The following is a 21,603-nucleotide window of genomic DNA, read 5'->3' on the forward strand; positions in this document are numbered from 1 at the left end:
GTACCCAAAACACCAAATTTAACAGCCCTGCTCCCCATTTACACCTGGGACCTTGACACATGACACCAGGGAGGGACAACGACACATTTGGGCACAATTTGGACATGTTCACTGTGGGGTGTACTCACTTATGTTGCAGCTATTTAGACATTAATGGCTGTGTGTTGAGTTATTTTCAGAAGACAGTAAATCTACACTGCTATACAAGCTGTACACTGACTACTCTAAGTTATATCCAAGTTTCATGTCTATAGTGTTGTCCCATGAAAAGATATAATGAAATATTTGCAGAAATGTGAGGGGTGTACTCACTTTTGTGATACACTGTATATATACTGTATATACAGTATATATATATGTGTGTGTGTGTGTGTGTGTGTGTGTTAAAACTTACCTATATACCAAGTGTGAGATGTAGGGCAAACATTGAATGAAACTCCTCACTTCACTCTCTTCATCTGAACATCCTCTCAGCTCCACTGGTTTCTTCTCTGGTTGGAGTTTCAGCACTTCTAGGAGGACTGAGGCTTTTCTCTTTGAGAGGTTTATGTACCAGACTGCAGGTACTGACTGGTAAACTGTCAGCAGAGCTTGTAGGATTTTACTGCCTGTTTTAATCTCATACTGCTTTATATGTGAGTACAGATCCAACAGTAATTCACACTTTTTATTATTATCTAGATGTGGAAAGATTTTCTCCACTGTGGTCTGGATGGGTTCTGTTTGGTGTAGAGCTGCTTGCAGACACAAATCCAGTTTAAATGATCTACATCTCTTCTCACATTCATCAGAAGATTCTCCTGGCTTAGAGGTAAAACTGGAAACAAACAGAAATGTTGTAAAATTAAAAAAACAGAAACAAACACACACACACAAAAAACTTCTGTTATTCTGATTACACAACTGAATTATTTTTAGAATCTAATATGCTCAGTTGTTTTATTGACTACAAATTATGTTGAAGCTCTGAGATCTTTTTAACCTTTTGAAGGATTATTTGGCTTCTTTAAGATTACAGACCCACATTAGGGATTTGAATCTATCATTAAGTATTGATTTGAAAATAAAATATGCACCCACCCCCTTGTTAGTCCGGCCTATTTTTGTGCATTTTCCGCCTGAAAGACATACCTAGTTTCTAAGGCTTCTCATTCAGAAAGTTTATAAGATAACACAAAAATTATACTTCAGTGTTATAGAAAACCCTTTAAAGTATCAGAAAAACACAGCCAAATGCCATGATGTTATGTTACAATGATCAAATGATGACAAAAACACCCCAAAATGTAGGCGCTTTTTACATTTTTTTTAAAGCCAAAGTTTCAGTGAGTATAAGTAGGACTGCAGGTCTGCAGACCATCTACAGAACATATATAGAGTTGTAGCCAAAGGGGTTTTCTGTCACAGGCCCAAATTTTAGACCTCTAACTCATTCTGATTTTGAGTTATTGCACCTGGAGTGGCATCACACTTTACTGCTCTCTAAAGCTTTCCATAGCTTTCTAACTGACAATAAACAGATTATACTGCAGATAAAATGTGTAAAATGCATTATTTATACTTTATAAAGTCATTATTTATAACATTTGAGTGTTTTTTGGAGTGATGAACTCTCACAGGGAGCCAGTAAGCGCTCCCTTCCCCCAGCGCGCACACACATATAAAAACCGCTACTTTTGTAACAAGATACATGCAGCCGGTTGAACTTTTCACGAACTGAGTCGTTTAAATAGATTCACACTGTATTATCAGCCCTAAGAGAAAAGTTTGACTCACTCTACTGATTCAGAAGCACACATACCAGCGTGCGTAATGTGTATCCATGGTGACGGCTGGTGAAATACAGCTGTTTAGACTAATCCGAGAGGCTAAATGCAAAAAGCGGGGCGGGATATAAGCTGGTCCTCCAATCAAAAGCAAAATATGCTAATATTTTTGCATTTCTCCAATGAAAAACAAGTATTAGGTGGTGAGATGGATACTGTCTCTACATTGGCTGTAAAGGTATTGCGCAATCTCACAGCCAAACAGTGAACGCTATCTGTTAGAGGAAGGTTTTGTGATTACTGTGAGCGCTCTCTCATTATGATACGATCTGATATTCGCGTGTTATTGACTTATAAACTTATACAACATGCTTGCAACTATTCAAAATGGCCACCGGTGTTTGTAAACATTTACAAAAAGTGGATTTTATCTGGAATGGAAGGACTAATGAACATAAATTTGGACTCAGATTGAAGATAGAAGATCCAGGTATGTGCTGGTTTAGCTCTAATGCTTTTGTTTGATATACATTTGTCGCGGTGGTGTTGTTTACCGAGTGCTTGATGCATTGCATGCTATGCATTGATGGCAGAGGTTTATCAGATGTAAAACTTTTCTGTAATATTTTGGATGCTGATGTATTTGAAGTAAAACAAACAGCAGAAATGTGATGGTGAAGTTGTGCTGGCTTGTTTAGTATAAATGTTGTCGGTATGAAAGTAAGTACCGCAGTATAATATTACAAAATATAAAGGCTGTATTTCTGGCAGAAATTTTTCAGACCTACAATTCTTTTGTGTTTTTAAAAGAACTTATAAACAAAATAAGCTCAATGTTTACGTTGCTAAAAACTAGAGATTTTAAGCTATCAGAAGGTTCCTTGTTTACCAACAATGATATTTTGACGGTGTGACAGTATACAGAGAAACACAAACATAAAAATTCAAAGCCCGTTCACGGGCTAAAGACCACCATGGGGTTAATAGGAACACCTGTCTTGAATGTACATTCTTTGAAAGCTGCACCTACCCTGTAAATTTACTTTGTGGCTATAAATTTACTGACTGCAATGCATGCTTTGCTCCATATACCTTGTTAACCCTCTTTACACCATCTATTAATCAAATGAGACCCCTATAGGACACCAGCTGACCCCATATTATTAAAGTGGTGGATCATTCGAAGCACTGCACTGATACTAACGTAATAATGTGTTATTTTGGTATGAGTGTTGCTGGCACAGCAGTGTTGTTTGGTTTTATAAACACCTCATTGTCAATGCTGGGCAAAAAGCGATGCTATGACCTAAAATATAAAGCCAACAGCATCCTGTTATCAGAAAATTTAATAAAAAAGAGACTAGAGGAAGACTAGAAGGAACACATATTCTGCATAAAATAAGATAATAGCTCTACTGTCTTAACTGTATACCTACAACCAGCACTAACAGGTTGTGTGTTTCTAATATTTCTAAAAATCCAACAACACTGCTGCACCTGCTACACTCATACCAGAACAACACAGATTACCATGTAAGGGTCTGTGCAGTGCTTAGAATGATCCATCACCAAAACATCATCAGGTCAGTGGGGGTCCTATGGGAGTCCCTTTCTATCGATAAATATTGATAAATGATAGAGCGAGTTGACAAAGTCTTCAGAGCAACATATTATTACAATGGTTTAGTAATTGTATACCTAGTACATCTATATGGAAGATGTAGCTCAAAAATGGCCAGTAAATGTACATACATCACAGGTGTTCACCAAGGTGTTTGGTGAGTGTTTACATGTGAAATGAATCAGTAAAATCTGTTCTTTAAAAACACTAATTACTATTTGACACAGTAACTGACTCAGTGGTAATTAAATTGTTTATAAGTATAATACTTATAAAACAAGTATTATAAGTATAAGTATGGAGTTACTGTACATCTAATCATAAATACACCTGTACCTACATCCTTAGATTTACCTCAGATGTGAGATGTAAAGCAAACATTGACTGAAACTCCACACTTCACTCTCTTCATCTGACCATCCTCTCAGCTCCACTGGTTTCTTCTCTGGTTGGAGTTTCAGCACTTCTAGGAGGACTGAGGCTTTTCTCTCTGAGAGGTTTATGGACCAGATTGCAGGAGCTGACTGGTAAACTGGCAGCAGTGCATGAAGGATTCTACTTTTTTTTTCTGTATCATTCGGTGTCATATGTGAGTACAGATCCAGCAGGAATTCACAATTCTTATAATATTTTAAATCTGGAAAGATTTTCTCTACTGCGGTCTGAATGGGTTCTGTTTGGTGTAGAGCTGCTTGCAGACACAAATCCAGTTTAAATGATCTACATCTCTTCTCACATTCATTATAAGTTTCTCCTGGCTTAGGGACAAAACTAGAAACAAACAGAAATGTTGTAATATTAAATTAGAAAATCAGAAACACACACATACACACAAGGAAGCTGCACACATGTAGAATCTTTAATCCAGGTTTAAGAATTCTGATCACACACTGCTAAATAATGTATATAATACAATATCCAGGAGGCCCTGGCTATATGATTCATATGGCCATCCACATCCACGTCGGCAAGAAGGATGGGGGCCTTTGTCCCTGCATTGATACCGGGGTTTGAATAAAATCACAGTCAAGGACCCTTTGTCCCTCATGACCTCAGCCTTTGAGGCACTGCAACAGGCATCCGTCTTTACTAAGTAGGACCTGCGCAGTGCGTATCCGGGAGGGTGATGAGTGATAAACGGCTCATAAATGAGGTCCCGAGGGAGGCCCTTGACCGCTACATGTTTGTCTATCTCAATGACATCCTGATCTACAGCAGGACAATGGATAAACACGTAGCTCATGTTAGATGAGTTCTCCAACTGCTGATGGAGAATCACTTGTATGTAAAGCTGGAGAAGTTACAGTTTTACGTTTTACGTCTGTCTTTTTTTGGGGTTTCGTGGTTTCTCACAACCACTTGAGCATGGACCCGGCCAAGATTTGGACTGTGGTGGACTGGGCCCACCCAACATTGTTGAAATTAGTCCAACGCTTCCTGGGCTTTGCAAACTTTCTTAGAAGATTTGTGAAGAACTTAAGTTCGGTGGCCACACCTTTGACGGCCCTTACTCATAAAACCCCTGGGCAATTCCTGTGGACCATGGAGGCCCAGGGAGCATTTGAGGAGCTTAAGCGGCATCTGACCACAGCCTCCGTTCTCCAGCTTCCCCAAGCGAGTCTTCCGTTCGTGGTCGAGGTCAATGCATCCAAAGTTGGTGTGGGCGCAGAGCTGTCCCAGTGCTCAGGCCTGACCAAGAAGCTACACCCCTGCATCTTCATCTCGCATTGCCTCACTCCCACTGAACGGAATTGGGACGTGCATGATCGAGAACTGCTAGCTATCAAATTGGCACTTGAGGAGTGGAGACACTGGCTAGAGGGAGCTAACCAACCGTTCCTAGTCTGGACAGACCATAAAAACCTTACATACCTCCAGCAGGCGAAGCGCTTGAACCCCCGTCAGGCCAGGTGGGCGCTGTTCTTTGCCAGGTTTGATTTTGTCCTGTCTTACCAGTTGGGTACTAAGTATACTAAACCAGATTCTCTCTCTAGCCAGTGGGAACCCCCCTCACATATGCAGACACCCGAGGCTGTGATCCCCAAGGCCCGCCTATTTGCTGGGGCCTGGAGGAGGCCATACAGCAGGCCCAACAGACAGAGTCTGACTCTGGTGAGGGACCCCCGGGCAGACTGTATGTCCCCTCCACAGTCAGGAAGACAGTCTTTCAGTGGGAACACACCTCGTCTTTTGCAGCACACCCAGGGGTCACCCGCATGCTGAAATTTATACAGTGGCGGTTTTGGTGGCCCCACATGGATCGTGACACGCAGCCCTTGGTAACCGCATGTGCGATTTGTGCCCAGAACAAGGACCCCAGAACCAAGCCAGCAGGGCTCCTACACCCCTTGCCTATCCCATCACACCCATGGTCTCACGTCTCCCTTGACTTTATCACAGACCTGCCCCATCTAAGGGGAAGACCTGGATATTGGTGGTCATTGACCGCTTCTTTAAAGCGAGTCATTTTAAGCACACTATAAAAGCTACCATCGGCTAGGAAGACAATTTATACAGCGGTGTTGTAGGACCTGGAACAGAGCCAAAATAGCCCTCAGAAAAGCAGTAAGAATGCAAAAATGGGATGCAGCTCGAAAGCGCAGACCAGCACCCTCCTTCCGTTCGAGCCAGCGGGTATGGCTCTCAGCCAAAGACTTATCACTTCAGGTCACCTCTCATAAGCTGGCTTCACGTTTTATAGGCCCATTCAAAGTGCTCTATAAGGTGAACCCGGTTTCTTACCGTTTAGCCCTGCCACCCTCCATGCACGTCAACCCCACTTTCCATGTCTCCCGCCTCAAGCCCGTACTCTGCTCCACCAGTGCTCCTGCCTCACCAGCACCCCACACGGTCTGGCACCTCCTTGATGTCCGCCGTGTTCAGGGCAGTACCCAGTATCTGGTGAATTGGGAGGTTTATGGTCCAGAAGAGTGCTCGTGGGCCCCAGCTCGTCACATTCTGGAGACCGAGCTCATCCGGGCCTTCCTCTGGCGTGATCGTGCTGCAGGGTTGGGAACGTCAGGGACCATTCCTCGAGGGGGGTCCTGTAAGGGGTGGTCTTTGGGCTAGGCAGCAAGCCGGCAATCACTAACTATATATATATATATACAGTGTATCACAAAAGTGAGTACACCCCTCACATTTCTGCAGATATTTAAGTATATCTTTTCATGGGACAACACTGACAAAATGACACTTTGACACAATGAAAAGTAGTCTGTTTGCAGCTTATATAACAGTGTAAATTTATTCTTCCCTCAAAATAAATCAATATACAGCCATTAATGTCTAAACCACCGGCAACAAAAGTGAGTACACCCCTTAGTGAAAGTTCCTGAAGTGTCAATATTTTGTGTGGCCACCATTATTTCCCAGAACTGCCTTAACTCTCCTGGGCATGGAGTTTACTAGAGCTTCACAGGTTGCCACTGGAATGCTTTTCCACTCCTCCATGACGACATCACGGAGCTGGCGGATATTCGAGACTTTGCGCTCCTCCACCTTCCGCTTGAGGATGCCCCAAAGATGTTCTATTGGGTTTAGGTCTGGAGACATGCTTGGCCAGTCCATCACCTTTACCCTCAGCCTCTTCAATAAAGCAGTGGTCATCTTAGAGGTGTGTTTGGGGTCATTATCATGCTGGAACACTGCCCTGCGACCCAGTTTCCGGAGGGAGGGGATCATGCTCTGCTTCAGTATTTCACAGTACATATTGGAGTTCATGTGTCCCTCAATGAAATGTAACTCCCCAACACCTGCTGCACTCATGCAGCCCCAGACCATGGCATTCCCACCACCATGCTTGACTGTAGGCATGACACGCTTATCTTTGTACTCCTCACCTGATTGCCGCCACACATGCTTGAGACCATCTGAACCAAACAAATTAATCTTGGTCTCATCAGACCATAGGACATGGTTCCAGTAATCCATGTCCTTTGTTGACATGTCTTCAGCAAACTGTTTGTGGGCTTTCTTGTGTAGAGGCTTCAGAAGAGGCTTCCTTCTGGGGTGACAGCCATGCAGACCAATTTGATGTAGTGTGCGGCGTATGGTCTGAGCACTGACAGGCTGACCCCCCACCTTTTCAATCTCTGCAGCAATGCTGACAGCACTCCTGCGCCTATCTTTCAAAGACAGCAGTTGGATGTGACGCTGAGCACGTGCACTCAGCTTCTTTGGACGACCAACGCGAGGTCTGTTCTGAGTGGACCCTGCTCTTTTAAAACGCTGGATGATCTTGGCCACTGTGCTGCAGCTCAGTTTCAGGGTGTTGGCAATCTTCTTGTAGCCTTGGCCATCTTCATGTAGCGCAACAATTCATCTTTTAAGATCCTCAGAGAGTTCTTTGCCATGAGGTGCCATGTTGGAACTTTCAGTGACCAGTATGAGAGAATGTGAGAGCTGTACTACTAAATTGAACACACCTGCTCCCTATGCACACCTGAGACCTAGTAACACCAACGAGTCACATGACATTTTGGAGGGAAAATGACAAGCAGTGCTCAATTTGGACATTTAGGGGTGTAGTCTCTTAGGGGTGTACTCACTTTTGTTGCCGGTGGTTTAGACATTAATGGCTGTATATTGAGTTATTTTGAGGGAAGAATAAATTTACACTGTTATATAAGCTGCACACAGACTACTTTTCATTGTGTCAAAGTGTCATTTTGTCAGTTTTGTCCCATGAAAAGATATACTTAAATATCTGCAGAAATGTGAGGGGTGTACTCACTTTTGTGATACACTGTATATTACTTAGTAAATATTAAAATATTAGTTTCTTCATTCTTTCAGTTTATTTATTGTAGTTCTACTTTTCTGTTAGGGAAGTCTTTAGTTTTAATTTCTTCTATTTCTAGTAAATCTTAAGGTGGCCCGTGTTTTCCCTGGCAGTCCTTTGTTGTTAGTTTTTTTCCACTCAAACATTTTCCCAAAACAGGTGTTTTTAGTATTTTTCTTTTGTGACAGTTTGTAACAGCTTATTGGTTGTTTATCCCCTGAGTCAACTCAGTTTCTAGAGATCCTGCGTGGCTGAGTGGTAGAGCATTTGTGATGACCTGGGTTCGTATTCTGGGTCCCACTCAGAGAGTCTTTTGGCTTTTTAGTTAAATTGTCTAGTCTACTATCAGACTACTAAGGACTTGGATGCTATACCTAATTGGTCTGGTAGCTCACCCAGTTAAAGACACCTGTGTGGTATGCAGGGGTTTGGTGTTCGAATCCACCACTGGGCGAGCACCATTACAATTAATATAATAAAATGTATTTTGCAGCAGTGAATTTAATTTTAATACAGAACATCAGGCTGTATGTTCATATAAAAGCAGATCAGCATCTAATCACATATACATTTTGTATCTACAAACATATAAACCTTACCCAAAAATCATCAGGTGTGAGATGTAGGGCAAACACTGATGGAAACTCCTCACTTCACTCTGTTCATTGGAACAGCCTATCAGCAGCACTGGTTTCTTCTCTGGTTGGAGTTTCAGCACTTCTAGGAGGACTGAGGCTTTTCTCTCTGAGAGGTTTATGTGCCAGACTGCAGGAGCTGACTGGTAAACTGGCAGCAAAGCTTGAAGGATTTTTGTACCTGTTTTACTCTCATGCTGCTTCATATGTACATGTAGATCCAGCAGGAAATCACATTTCTCATAATGTTTTAAATGTGGAAAGATTTTCTCCACTGAGGTCTGGATGGGTTCTGTTTGGTATAGAGCTGCTTGCAGACATAAATCCAGCTTAAATGATCTACATCTCTTCTCACATTCATCAGAAGATTCTTCTGGCTTAGGGATAAAACTAAAAACAAACAGAAATGTTGTAAAATTAAATTAGAAAACCAGAAACACACACACACATGCAGAAACTTTAATCTAATCCAGTTTTTAGAATGCTTATTCTGATCACACACTGCTGAATTATGTGTACAATCTAACATGCTGAGTTACTTTAATGAACACAAATTATGCTAAAGCTTTAAGATCTTTTTAATCCTTTTCTGGGTTTTTTTAGCTTCTTCAAGATTACTGATCCACATTAGGGACTTAAATACATCATTTAGTAATGATAATACAATCACAGAGCTCTTCATTAGGAACATCTGTCTTAAACGTAAATTCATTGGCCATTTTCTAAGATACACATGCAAATTTTCTCTGTACAGCTTGAAAATGTTTTGTAGGCGCACACTGAGACTGACGCTGCGATTGTCAAATTCACCAAAAACTGAAAAGATGCAGTAATAAGTAAAGCTGTTTATCCTTGTCCTGTTAATGAGTAGGAAACTAACAATAAAAAAATATAGAAATAAAAAAATTAATAAATAATGGATTAATGAAGCATGTTAAAATAATATAATGTATTTTGCAGCTGTGAATTTGATTTTAATACAGAACATAATACAGGCTGCATGTTCATATAAAAGCAGATCAACATCTGATCACAAGTACATTGTATATACAAACATATAAACTAGGGCTGTCCACCAGTGCACCTTAATTTTTTTATCGCGATTAAAATTTTAACACGTTAATCGCATTAATTAATGCGATTAACGTGTTAAAATTTTAATCGCGATTAAAAAAATTAAGGTGCACTGGGGCCCATGGCGGGGGTTCCTCCACGACATGAACTCAACCACTCACCTCACTGCCCCCCCATTGGCTGCACTCGCCAGGTCGTTATTATTATATTACAATATTTTCGTTAAGTAAAATTCAAATAACTAAAACTGTGCATTAAAAATACCAGCGGCAGAAATTTGGACTTGAAGTGTAACTTCTGAGTGAGTACATTGAATTCATTCTGATCAGCTATCAGCATATGCAATTTGTTGAGCCCCCCATGAGCTCCTAGTTACGCCACTGGTGTTGCATCTACAAATAGTTCATATTATGAGTTTTCAGTGGCAGGGTTACGAACAGGAAAAGATCCTCACTTTTGCCAGATAATGTGATAATGTGACTCATTTTAAATAACTGGCTAAAAGACGGGTAGCTGTTAACAACTCTATATAGGCATTGGCAGACTTTGTTAAAAAAAAATAATTTAGATGTAATAATTTTATTATAATTTAATGAATGTTTTTATTGGTAAACATGTTCTTGCAATAAAAATTTATAAAAATACAAATTAAAATTTTGCTTAGTTATTAGTTTGCAATTAATTGCGATTAATTTGGTTCTTTAGTCGCGATTAATCTCAATAAAAAAATGTTAATCGCGTGACAGCCCTAATATAAACCTTACCCAAAAATAATCAGGTGTGAGATGTAGGGCAAACACTGATGGAAACTCCTCACTTCACTCTGTTCATTGGAACAGCCTCTCAGCACCACTGGTTTCTTCTCTGGTTGGAGTTTCAGCACTTCTAGGAGGACTGAGGCTTTTCTCTCTGAGAGGTTTATGTGCCAGACTGCAGGAACTGACTGGTAAACTGGCAGCAAAGCTTGAAGGATTTTTCTGCCTGTTTTATTCTCATACTGCTTCATATGTGTGTACAGATCCAGCAGGTAATCACATTTCTCACAATTATCTAGATGTGGAAATATTTTTTCCACTGTGGTCTGGATGGGTTCTGTTTGGTGTAGAGCTGCTTGCAGACACAAATCCAGTTTAAATGATCTACATCTCTTCTCACATTCATCAGAAGATTCTCCTGGCTTAGGGATAAAACTAGCAAAAAACAGAAATGTTGTAATATTAAATAAAAAAAATCAAGGAAACTGTATACACACAAACTAATACTGCTGTACTTTGTGTACAATCTTTAGTGTTCTTATAATGACCAAAACTTAAATATCTTCAAATTATGAGAATTTGTTTTCTTTTTGCTGGGTAACCTAGATATTCAGAATTATCCACCTAAATTAGAGATTGAAATACACCATTATTGATATGTAGTTTTTGTTTTTAGCAGCATGTCCAGAAACATTAATGTTGTAACTAGAGAAAATCTGAGTTTACTTACTCTATACTGCTGATATGTGGAAGCCACATGAAAACAGCTTTGCAGAAAACATCTGTCTGCTGTTGAGAATCTTTATCACAGCGCAGATGAAGATGTATTTTAAGATTTTTTCTCTCTGTGCCTTGACTTATGATGTTTCCAGTTTGTTGAAGTACAGACGTCTGACTGATAACTGGGAGATGAATCTCATTTTCAAACAATATCAATAAATTGATCAAATAACTCATCTCCTCACATTTCAGAGAGGCTGTCCACAGCTGACAGAGGGTAGTCGACCAGTTTCTGATGAATGAAAAAACTGTAAATACTCAATTATAATGTGGTAAATGTGACAAGCTTCAAATTTAAAATTATTACCTTAATTCTCTGGAATGTTCAAAAAGTGTCTTCAGACCTGTGAAAGACACAACACTGTTCTCCAAGTCAAGCTGCACTCGTCTGTTGCTCGATTGGCTGATTACAAAAGACACTGCACAACATATATAAGGGTCAAGATGTTCATTGCTCAAATCTAGATAATAGTCTGTTCTCTCCAGAAATGAGCAGCACGCTTCAGGTGACTGAAGTTCAAACAGACACTGACATATAAAGGCAATATCAGTGTTTTCTCCATCTGATCCATCAGGAAGGAAAGTGTTCAGGAACTTCTCAAAAAAACCATGAAATGTTTCTCTCCCCCTGTTTGTTGGCAAGAGACACTTCAGAAGAGGGATACTGGTTTCTGATTGAAGCCCACAGAGGAAAGAAATCACTTGTTTTATGTGTTTATATTCTTCAGTCTGACACAGCTGGAGAACATGATCAAGTTCTTGAGATTTTTTCAGAAGCCACAAAGCAGAGAAGAATTCCTGCATGGTGTTATGAAGAAATGCACAGAATGTTCTGGAAACTGCTGGTGATCCATCAGACAAAGACCTGATAAAGATACTAGCAATACTATCCTCATCATAATCAAACTCAAAGTTAATAGTTTTTCCTTTGGTTGCACTGAAAGCACTTTCTGCCAAAAGTAAGAGCACGTCTCTGCAGTCAGTAATGTATCTATTCAACTGTCTCAGCTTCTTATGTCCGTGTTTCTGTACACAGTGACGAAAGATTCTCAGGTACAGCTCACTAACTGTACATTGTTTGTTCACTCCTTCAGCTGCATAGTGTGAAAAACAAGCCACCACCATGAAAGCATACATTGGGACGTGACAGAGACTGAATAGTGCAGGATTGTTCACCACATTGTTGAACAAGTCAGGATTATGATCTGGCATTTGTTTAAAGAAATCATAAATGGACTCTTCACTGAAACCTTGCACATATACTTTGCATGTGGGCCAGTCGGAGAAATCGTCCTCCGCTTCTGGCCTGCACGTTGCAACAATCTTTGCATCAGGCAGAAGGTCATGATTCATGATCCTTTTTAAAATTGAATTCTCATTGAAGTCTTTGATTCCATCAACAATCAGGGTGACTTTTTCAGAATATTCTTGAAGATAGTCAGAAATTTCTTCAACATTGTCTCGTAGTTTTGGATTAGACATTAGGAATGAGCCAAGCAGAAGATTCTCCAAGCTTGCAGTGGTTGATGTACTCGACAGTGTGTTTTCATCCAAATAAAACAGAAAGTCAAGCTGTCCATCACGTCCTTCTGCCCAGTGAAACAGCATTTGTTGAAGAACGGTTGTCTTCCCAATTCCAGGTTTTCCTACTAGTAGGATGTTTTTCTCTTTGCTGTTAAGCAAATCTTCTGGTGACTTTCTGTCTGTGTCTTTAGGAATGTAGGCCCTCATCTTTTTTGAACGTGGTTTCTTTGATTTCTTACTTTTGAGTTTGAGTTTATTAAGTAAATTATTCTTCTCTGTGTCTGTGTCCAAAACTAGAGGAATATATTCGAAATTTCCTTGGACACCTTTTATTCCAAAGGTACTTAAGTTCTCTTTCCACTGCTGTTGGTAGGATTTTGGTCTTGTCTTTAAAAATGTCTGCAGCTGATGACATGAAAATGGTCCTAAAATTATAAACAATAAAGCATTATTAGTAAGTGAATTTCAATGTATTACATCTAGTGGTGTTAAAAAATTGCTTTCTGTATTATACAAAGCAAACTTCAATAAATAGACAGTGCATACATAATTATATCATTATGATATTCATCATTATATTACTCTAATAAAATATATATTTAACTTATTTTCTCACCTCAGCGTCTCTGTAAGTATAACATTGTCCAGCTGCTGTAGAGTGAAGCATTGAGGCTTGTTACCAAAATCATGTTTTTCTCCATTGCCAAGATGCTAAGATGACTGACTTGTTGGTAACTAACAGTCCCCTGCTTTGCTGGACATTAATTTGTTACAGGTGTAAGTGCTTCTATTTCTCTCCTAAACACTTGTCAACTCTTCTGATGGTAACCTGCTTTCTCTCTGGACTTGTAGCTGGATCTGATTCTACCCTCAACGACCTCTGATCTCTGCTACCCTCTCATAAATCCCATTTTGCTTAGTCTCCTTTAGGTTTTGGAATCACAAACACTGACCTTGCAATGTTTACACTATTTGTTTCAATAAGAAAGATTCACATTTATTTTCCTGGAATTTTGTGATATGTTGTCATGTTTCCCTGTAGAAAACTTGAGCTTACTGTTTGATAGTGAGGTTTAAGATAAGCAAAATTAATAATCTATAGCCTGTTGAAATTATCTATGATTTTTACTTAAGTTCAATTTGTAAAATATTGTTTTGTTTATTTATTCTAGAAATTTAACTGGTAAAATTATTTAGCAACAAAATTTTATAGATGGCAATTCCTACATAGCTAACTACATTTTGTTGACTTGTAGAGGAAGCATCCTTACCTTGAACATAATCACCATCAGGTTCATCTCTAAATGAGAACAAGTTGATCCAGGTGTGGAAATCAAATGCCTGGCTAACGGGGTCTATCTTTGGTAAGACAGATTTCCTCTCGAGATCCAGTATTTTGAGAAACTGATAGCAGGCCTTCTCACCTTTTTTCAAGACCGAGTCCAGTATGTTCCTTGTTTTGTTATACTTTTCGGGTTCTTCCTCAATTTCGCTAACTTCATTAGCATTGACAACACCCTGCTGGTGAAGTTTTTCAACAATAAGAGGCAGGTTGTACAGATGTCCAACCAGGTGTATTCGGGCATTTTGAACATATTCTTTGGCAGACTGGTTTGAAGAAGCCATTTTAGTGAAGGTAATTCATCAGGGTTCGAAGCCACCTCAGGTCTGTAACAATAATAATAAAAACATTACCTTTACTAAATTATAATATTGAAAACTGCACATACTGATCAATGTATGGCAGTGATAGGACAGTGATAGCTCAGTGGTTAAGGTACTGGACTAGTAAACAGAAGGTTGCCGGTTCAAGCCCCGCCACCACCAAGTTGCCACTGTTGGGTCTCTGAGCAAGGCCCTTAACCCTCGATTGCTCATTGTGTAAGTCGCTTTGGATAAAAGCGTATGCTGAAAATGAAATGTCAACCTTTTACTTCAGCCTCACGGCATGTAAATCATTATTTAATTTGTATTAAATAGGGCCAGTACTTTATTGGTTCAGGTGAACTAGATAAGTCTTTCAGCGGGTACACAGCGTCCATTTTTTTTTCCAAAAAAGACCTGGAAAGCTAATTCATCTGACCACAATACACGTTTCCACTGTGTGATGGTCCATCCTAGATTCCTCCACGCTCAGAGAAGTCGATGCTGCTTCTGAACGTGGTTAACATAAGGCTTCTTTTTTTGCACAGTAAAGGTTTAAGTGGCATTTGTGCATTTGTGTATTGTGGTGCCTGACAAAGGTTTAGTAATCCTCACCCATGTGGTTATATTAGCTATTGTTGAGTGGCGGTTCTTGATGCAGTGTTGTCTGAGTGATCAAATATCAAAGCTCCCTAAATAATCTTAGATATACTCTTATATTAAGGTGTAACTGTTCAAGTCAGACGTGCACAGTTACTGATTCGCCTGTTTTGTTTAGGCTGACTAGCTGACCATTCCATGCTGATTTTATGTGGTTGCTGAACTCGTTGCAGGTGGGTTTATTTTTTGTGTTATAAACAATGTATTCGTTTATTTTGTCACTTATGTTGACAATTATAGAATGTGCTTCAGCCAAGCCACGCTTTGCTACCATTATTATATTATGTGTCCACCATTAGAGGCATCCATGCTCACCATTATTGGCACCCATGAAGTTTAAGTACATAATGTGGAATATCTCCTGGAAAAAAATAATCAAGTGTAACAGCTTTTTTCGTGTTTGATACAAGAGAGCAAATGATAAACAACATTTAAAACAAAAAACAATGGGGGGGAAAAAAAACAGAAAAACCTAAAGCTTGCTGTGGCACTGGTATTGGCACCCTTTACAGTAAATTAGTATGGAAACACATTTTGACTTACCTGTGCTAAATTACAAAAAAGAATCACCTGTGATAAATTGTCAGTGCCCAAATGACATGAATTACGCAATGAATGATGACTTCAGTGTTTTAAAAAGCCACATGTTATTCCCTGTTCCTATGTCACAATGGTAAAGACAAAGGAGCTGACTGAGGGCATCAGTGCTATTTTTTAGCAAACACAAGACCTCCAAAGGGTATAAGGCCATCTCCAAAGACCTTGGTATCCCTGTTTCAATAGTGTGCAATGTTATTAAGAAGTTTGCCAAGCTTGAACTGTCAAGAACCTCCCTGGACGTGGAAGGAAGAGGAAAACTGATGAGAGATGTCTTCGAAGGTTGGTGCGAATGGTGGAAAAAACACCATGTCAAACATCCAAAGACCTGAAGGCCAACCTGGAACAGTCTGGGGTCATGGTTTCAACAAGTACCATATGCCGCACACTAAACCAAGCAGAGCTTTATGGGTGAAGGCCAAGGAAGAAACCATTTCTGAAGAAAAGACATATAAAGGAACAACGCATCTTTGCCAAAGAGTACCTGGACAAACCACAATGGAAAAAGTTCTGTGGACAGATGAAACAAAAATAGAGTTTTTTGGCAATGCACACCAACAGTTTGTTTACAGACGGCGCAATGAAGTGTATAAGGAAAAGAACACCCTACCTACAGTTAAGAATGGTGGAGGATCCATAATGCTGTGGGGTTGCTTTGTTGCATCTGGTACTGGAGGCCTTGACCGTATCACAGGAATCATGAAATCAGAGAATTACCAAGAGATTTTAGAGTGAAATGTCCTACCCAGTGTAAGAAAACTTGGTTTGAGTCGAAGATCATGGGTCCTCCAGCAAGACAAAGACCCAAAGCACACATCCAAAAGCACGTAGGAATGGTTAAAAAGGAAAAAATGGACTGTTTTAAAATGGCCAGCAATGAGTCCTGATCTCAATCCCATTGAAAATCTGTGGGGTGAGCTGAAATCTGCCATTGGCGAAAAGAACCCTGCAAACATTCAAGAGCTCGAACAAACTGCAAAGGAAGAGTGGGAGAAAATACCAGCTGAGAAGTGCAAGAAGCTTATAGATGGCTACAAGAAACGTTTGGACGCTGTCATCACTGCAAAAGGGTGTGCAAACAAATATTAAGGAGGGGTGCCTTTATTACTGCCCATGCCGTTTCTTACTTTGAAATTACAACATGTACGCTGAAAAACAATGTTCTTGGTTATATTACTTTGGACCTCCAATTAAAAAATCCTTATGATATAAATTTGGCACATTTCCATTTATTTCTGAGATATTGTACAGGTTACGCATTGAAATTCCTCCGGATTCCTTGACTCATTTAATGATATTATGCACTGTAGAGGGAGGAATATGCAAATCCATTCTAATCTTTCTTTGAGGTTCATGTTTTTAAACATTTTAATAATTCTCACAAATTTGTTGACAAACTGGAGATCATCTGATCATCTTTGTTCATGATTACAATCACCTGTTGATATCACCTGCTTGGAATCAGTATTTAATTTTTTCCACCTCATTACTAGCCCTAAATTGCCCCCCTGCCCTAACTTTTTTGGAATGTGTTGCAGGCCTGAAATACAGGAATGGATGTTTATTAATAAATGAAATAAAGTTGAGCAAATAACACTGTATTTTTATTTTATTTGCATTTTCCATACTGCATAGTACCACCCCTGGAGAGTCTACTGAGAACCTACAAATCAACTTAACCTTAAACTCTCACCCCACTTCATCATTTGCAATAAAAAAACATTCTTAGATCAGTGGTACCTAGTGGACCAGTGGTACCTAAAAAAGGGCATCTCCAATACTTGGTGGATTAAAAGAGATGTCAACCCCGTTCTTTAGGTAGAATTTCACTGCCATTGCCCTGACAGACAGGCACCCAGACCTCAAGGAAGGCAGACAGGTGCCCTTTCTTTCATTTCAGAAGCAACTTCTAGGAGGGTGTTTTCTATAATGACATCAGTTCCCGACAGGTATCTTGACAAGCCTCACCCTTGTCTGCTCACCCATAATTCTCATTATCACCTGAATTCTAAACACCTGAGGCTCACTTCACTCCCTATCTTAAAACGTTTAGTAATAGATAAATAATTACAACAGAAGAAGAAAAACCTTTATTTGTCATTATACAATGTAATTTGACACTCTCCAAAAGATAAAAAGAAGAGGAAAAAGTATTTACATAAACATATGGATATAAACATATGGATATTTACACAGGGTGAACCATTAAACAGAATAACCAGTACAATGTAAGTATGGATTTCAAGAAAAATAATATAAATTATGGGTGAATATATAAAGTGACTGTGCTCTGTGGAGATACCAGTTCAATTAAAAAAATGATTTTTATGCTTGAGTGAGAAAATGGTTGTATGTAGATGTGCAAATACGCAGTGTTCAAGTTCACAGTCTATGAGGGGTTTGGAGGAGTGATGGAGGCCACAGCTCTTGGGAAGAAGCTGTTCCTCAGTCTGTCCATGTGTGCACGAATAGCCCTGTACCGCCTTCCAGATGGTAACAGGGAAAACAGATAGTTCCCAGGGTGTGTTGCATCCAGCCTTGTTCTTTAAACGGCTGGTATATACACTGTCCAAGTTGGGGAGTTTGGTCCAGATTATGTGTTCCTTCCTCTCTCACCCCTTTTCCACCAAAAAAAACATGGTTCTTGAACCGGTTCTGTTCAGGTTTCTCTGAACCTTGGTGTTCTGTAGAGAACCGACGCGCGTTTCCACCAGTTTTTGAGAACTAAGCCTGCATCATTAACGGTGTGCATTACTTAATGAAAGTTAAAAGTAGTAATATCATGGCGGAGCATGTAGATTATGTGTGAGCATTTGTGTTGCTGTTACAGATGTTTGTTTTTATGTAAAAAGCATCAATCTAACAATCGGTGATAAGAAGACATGACGTGTTTGTCTCAGTTGTTGTTTTCTTTAGTTCATTAACGTGAGAAGCGTTTTGTGCTTCGCTTTCACCGCGACCCTCGGCACAAATAGCCGATTTGCTCAGATCACTAAAGTTCCACAACACGAACATCCATCTGTGTGAAATAACCATCAAATCTACTCTAAAATACAACATGCATCTCTGTTTAGCTGGATTTACATGTGTGGTGTTTATGCAGCTCGGGGAGTTGAAAAAGCTTCACGCTTTATTTTTCACGTTAAGCATTTTCCGTTCTGTCCGGGTCACTTTTACCACGTCACATCACACAGTTCATCTTTTTAAAGGCACTTTTAAAATATCAGCGGCAAACTGGCTCAAAATGTAATCAGGTGAACTTTAAAAGATAAAAATGCAGCATTAAGCTCCATACGAGACACCAGCGGACACCATTGTTGCTGTCGCTATGCTGTACAACATGACACGCCCACTGATGGACGTCACGGTTCGGGCTGAAAAACCAAGTATTCTGTGGTGCCAGATTGGCCCGCTAGTTCGCTGTCTGGAACCTCTTTTTTCCGGTGGAAAGACGCAGAACCGGTTCAAAGTCAAGTTCGGGAACCCGGAACGGGCTCCGTGCTGCGTCGGTGGAAAAGGGGTAACAGAGGCTGTGCAGCTGGAGTACCACACAGTCATGCAGTTGGAGAGAACACTCTAAATAGAGCTGCAGTAGAAGTTTACCAGGAGTTTTTTGAGGAAGCTGAGCCTGTTTTAACTTCCTCAGGAAATAGAGTCTTTGATGTGCCCTCATGTTCAGGTAAGAGGTGTTCAGGGACCATGTTGTTGAATTTTACACTCTCCACACGTTCCACTACTTCTCCAGAGATGTGAAGCGGGGAGTGGTCTGACTTCTTTGTTCTCCTGAAGTCCACAATGATCTCCTTTGTCTTGGAGGTGTTAAGTACTAGGTCATTGACTAGGTCTAGAATCTTGGAATGTTAATCCAAGTGCAATCCATTTAAATGTGGGAAAAGTCTTTATACAAAAAGAGCCATGCCCCTTAAGTCCTTTTTGAGAAAAAGGGGATTAAATTAACTGTGATCAAATAATTATGAATATGGAGAGCCTAAAAAGGCTAAGCTAACGGAGAAGTGACGGAGGTACAAGCCAGCTATTCCATCAGTAGTGATGGGAAATGTAAACTCTCTACCTAACAAGACAGACAAGTTGGCAGCCCTGACAATGAACAAGAGGACTTTCAAAGATTGTAGTTTAATGTGCTTTACAGAGACATGGCTAAACGGCGGCATTCTAGACGCTAATGTGGATATACCAGGATTCACTACAGTGAGAGCGCACAGGGATGCAGAGCATAGCGGCAAACATAAAGGCGGCAGACTTGCAGTCTTCATCAACATCAGATGGTGTTACCCAGGACATGTAACCGTTAAAGAGATTATCTGCAGACGGGATATTGAACTGTTAGCGGTGAGTCTCCTACCGTATTACATGCCAAGAGAGTTCTCACACGCCATTATTGTTTGTGTTTACATTCCTCCACGAGCGCACGCTGAGACTGCGTGTGACGTCATCCACCTCACTATAGCGAGGTTACAAACATGCATCTGGAAACACATGGTGAGGATATTGATGGGGCCACACACTGCATCACTGACTATCTGAATTTCTGCATGCTGTTCCCTGCAAAACTGTGGACTGTTTTCCCAATCACAAGCCATGGATTACCAGGGACATCAAGGAGCTTCTTAACAAGAAAAAAGGGCATTCCAAGATGGAGATCAGGAAGAGCTAATGCGGATACAGGGAGAACTCATGGTCTGCCTGAAAGAGGCAAAAGAATCATACAGAAGGAAGATAAAACAATAACTGCAGGAGAACAACATGAGGGAGGTCTGGAACGGCATAAAAACCATTACTGGCTGCAAAAAGAAGGGAACAAACTCAGCAGAGGGGGATGTGGTAAGAGCGAACCAGTTTAACCACTTCTTCAATACACTACGGCTTCTATTACATGTACCAGCTGCACAATTTGCACATACTGTTTCTCTGTTGCGTACCATATGCTGTATAAATGCACCGTATTTACTTACCTAGTAACTTTATTTGTATTTGTTTCTCTTCTTTTGCTTGTTAAACTACTGGAGACCAATAATTTCCTTCAGGATAAATAAAGTATCTATCTATCTATCTATCTATCTATCTATCTATCTATCTATCTATCTATCTATCTATCTATCTATCTATCTTATTGTCAATAATAATACAAATAAAGCCTTGTAATAATACAAAATATAAACACTGTAATTCTGTCAGAATGTATCAGTACTACAGTATTTTGTGTTTTTAAGATAACTTATAAACAATATAAGTTAAAATATGGGCAGTGGTCTTGCACTGTACTTTAAGTTTACATTATATTGGTATCGCATCGTAAATCGCCACTTCTCAAAAGCATATCAAGATGTGAGTTTTTTAGTCATATCACACAGCCCTACTTTACAGCCTGCTTTTATTTCACCTTTTTTCTTCAATACCCTGCATTTCAGTTGATTCCACTAGTTTGCGCACTCCAAACACTACCAACCTTTGTTAATCCTTAGATGTATAAGTGGGCCAAAAGTGACCCGGTGAGGTTGTTTTCTAGTAATATCTTCATAATGAAAAATTGTTATCATTTCATATTCCTCAAAAAACATGGTTTTGATATCATGCCAACTACATTTTTAACTTACCGTTTACACATTTTACAAAATTTTCGTTTTTGTATTACTACCCCAAGCTTCCATAGGTGGGTCAAAAATGACCCGCATTCATTTCCTGGGCTTAATGAAGTAAGCTTTTGGCTAAAATTATTTAGTTATTAAAAATTAGTCATTAAATT

General features: G+C 39.8%; 1 protein-coding gene across 1 annotated transcript; it reads right to left on the minus strand.

Annotated features, from left to right (window-relative positions):
• Nucleotides 1-390: 390 nt before the first annotated feature.
• Nucleotides 391-14,564, minus strand: LOC134301876 (nucleotide-binding oligomerization domain-containing protein 2-like). The gene is made up of 3 exons (XM_062986793.1): nt 14,210-14,564; nt 11,722-13,231; nt 391-817 (listed from the first exon to the last, which is right to left on the minus strand). Exons 1-3 carry the CDS (start codon nt 14,562-14,564, stop codon nt 391-393), a joined length of 2,292 nt encoding a protein of 763 aa, XP_062842863.1.
• Between the last annotated feature and the right edge of the window lie 7,039 nt (nt 14,565-21,603).

Source organism: Trichomycterus rosablanca, chromosome 2 (assembly GCF_030014385.1).
Source record: "Trichomycterus rosablanca isolate fTriRos1 chromosome 2, fTriRos1.hap1, whole genome shotgun sequence".
NCBI lineage: Eukaryota > Metazoa > Chordata > Actinopteri > Siluriformes > Trichomycteridae > Trichomycterus > Trichomycterus rosablanca.

Excerpts from the sequence above, each read along its gene's own strand:
- LOC134301876 (XM_062986793.1), bottom strand. The coding sequence starts at position 14,564 with ATGGCTTCTTCAAACCAGTCTGCCAAAGAATATGTTCAAAATGCCCGA. Across the intron at positions 13,232-14,209 it reads TGATGGTGATTATGTTCAAG|TTTTGGACACAGACACAGAG; the intron begins GTAAGGATGCTT and ends ATATTCCTCTAG. Across the intron at positions 818-11,721 it reads GAACATTCCAGAGAATTAAG|TTTTACCTCTAAGCCAGGAG; the intron begins GTAATAATTTTA and ends GTTTGTTTCCAG.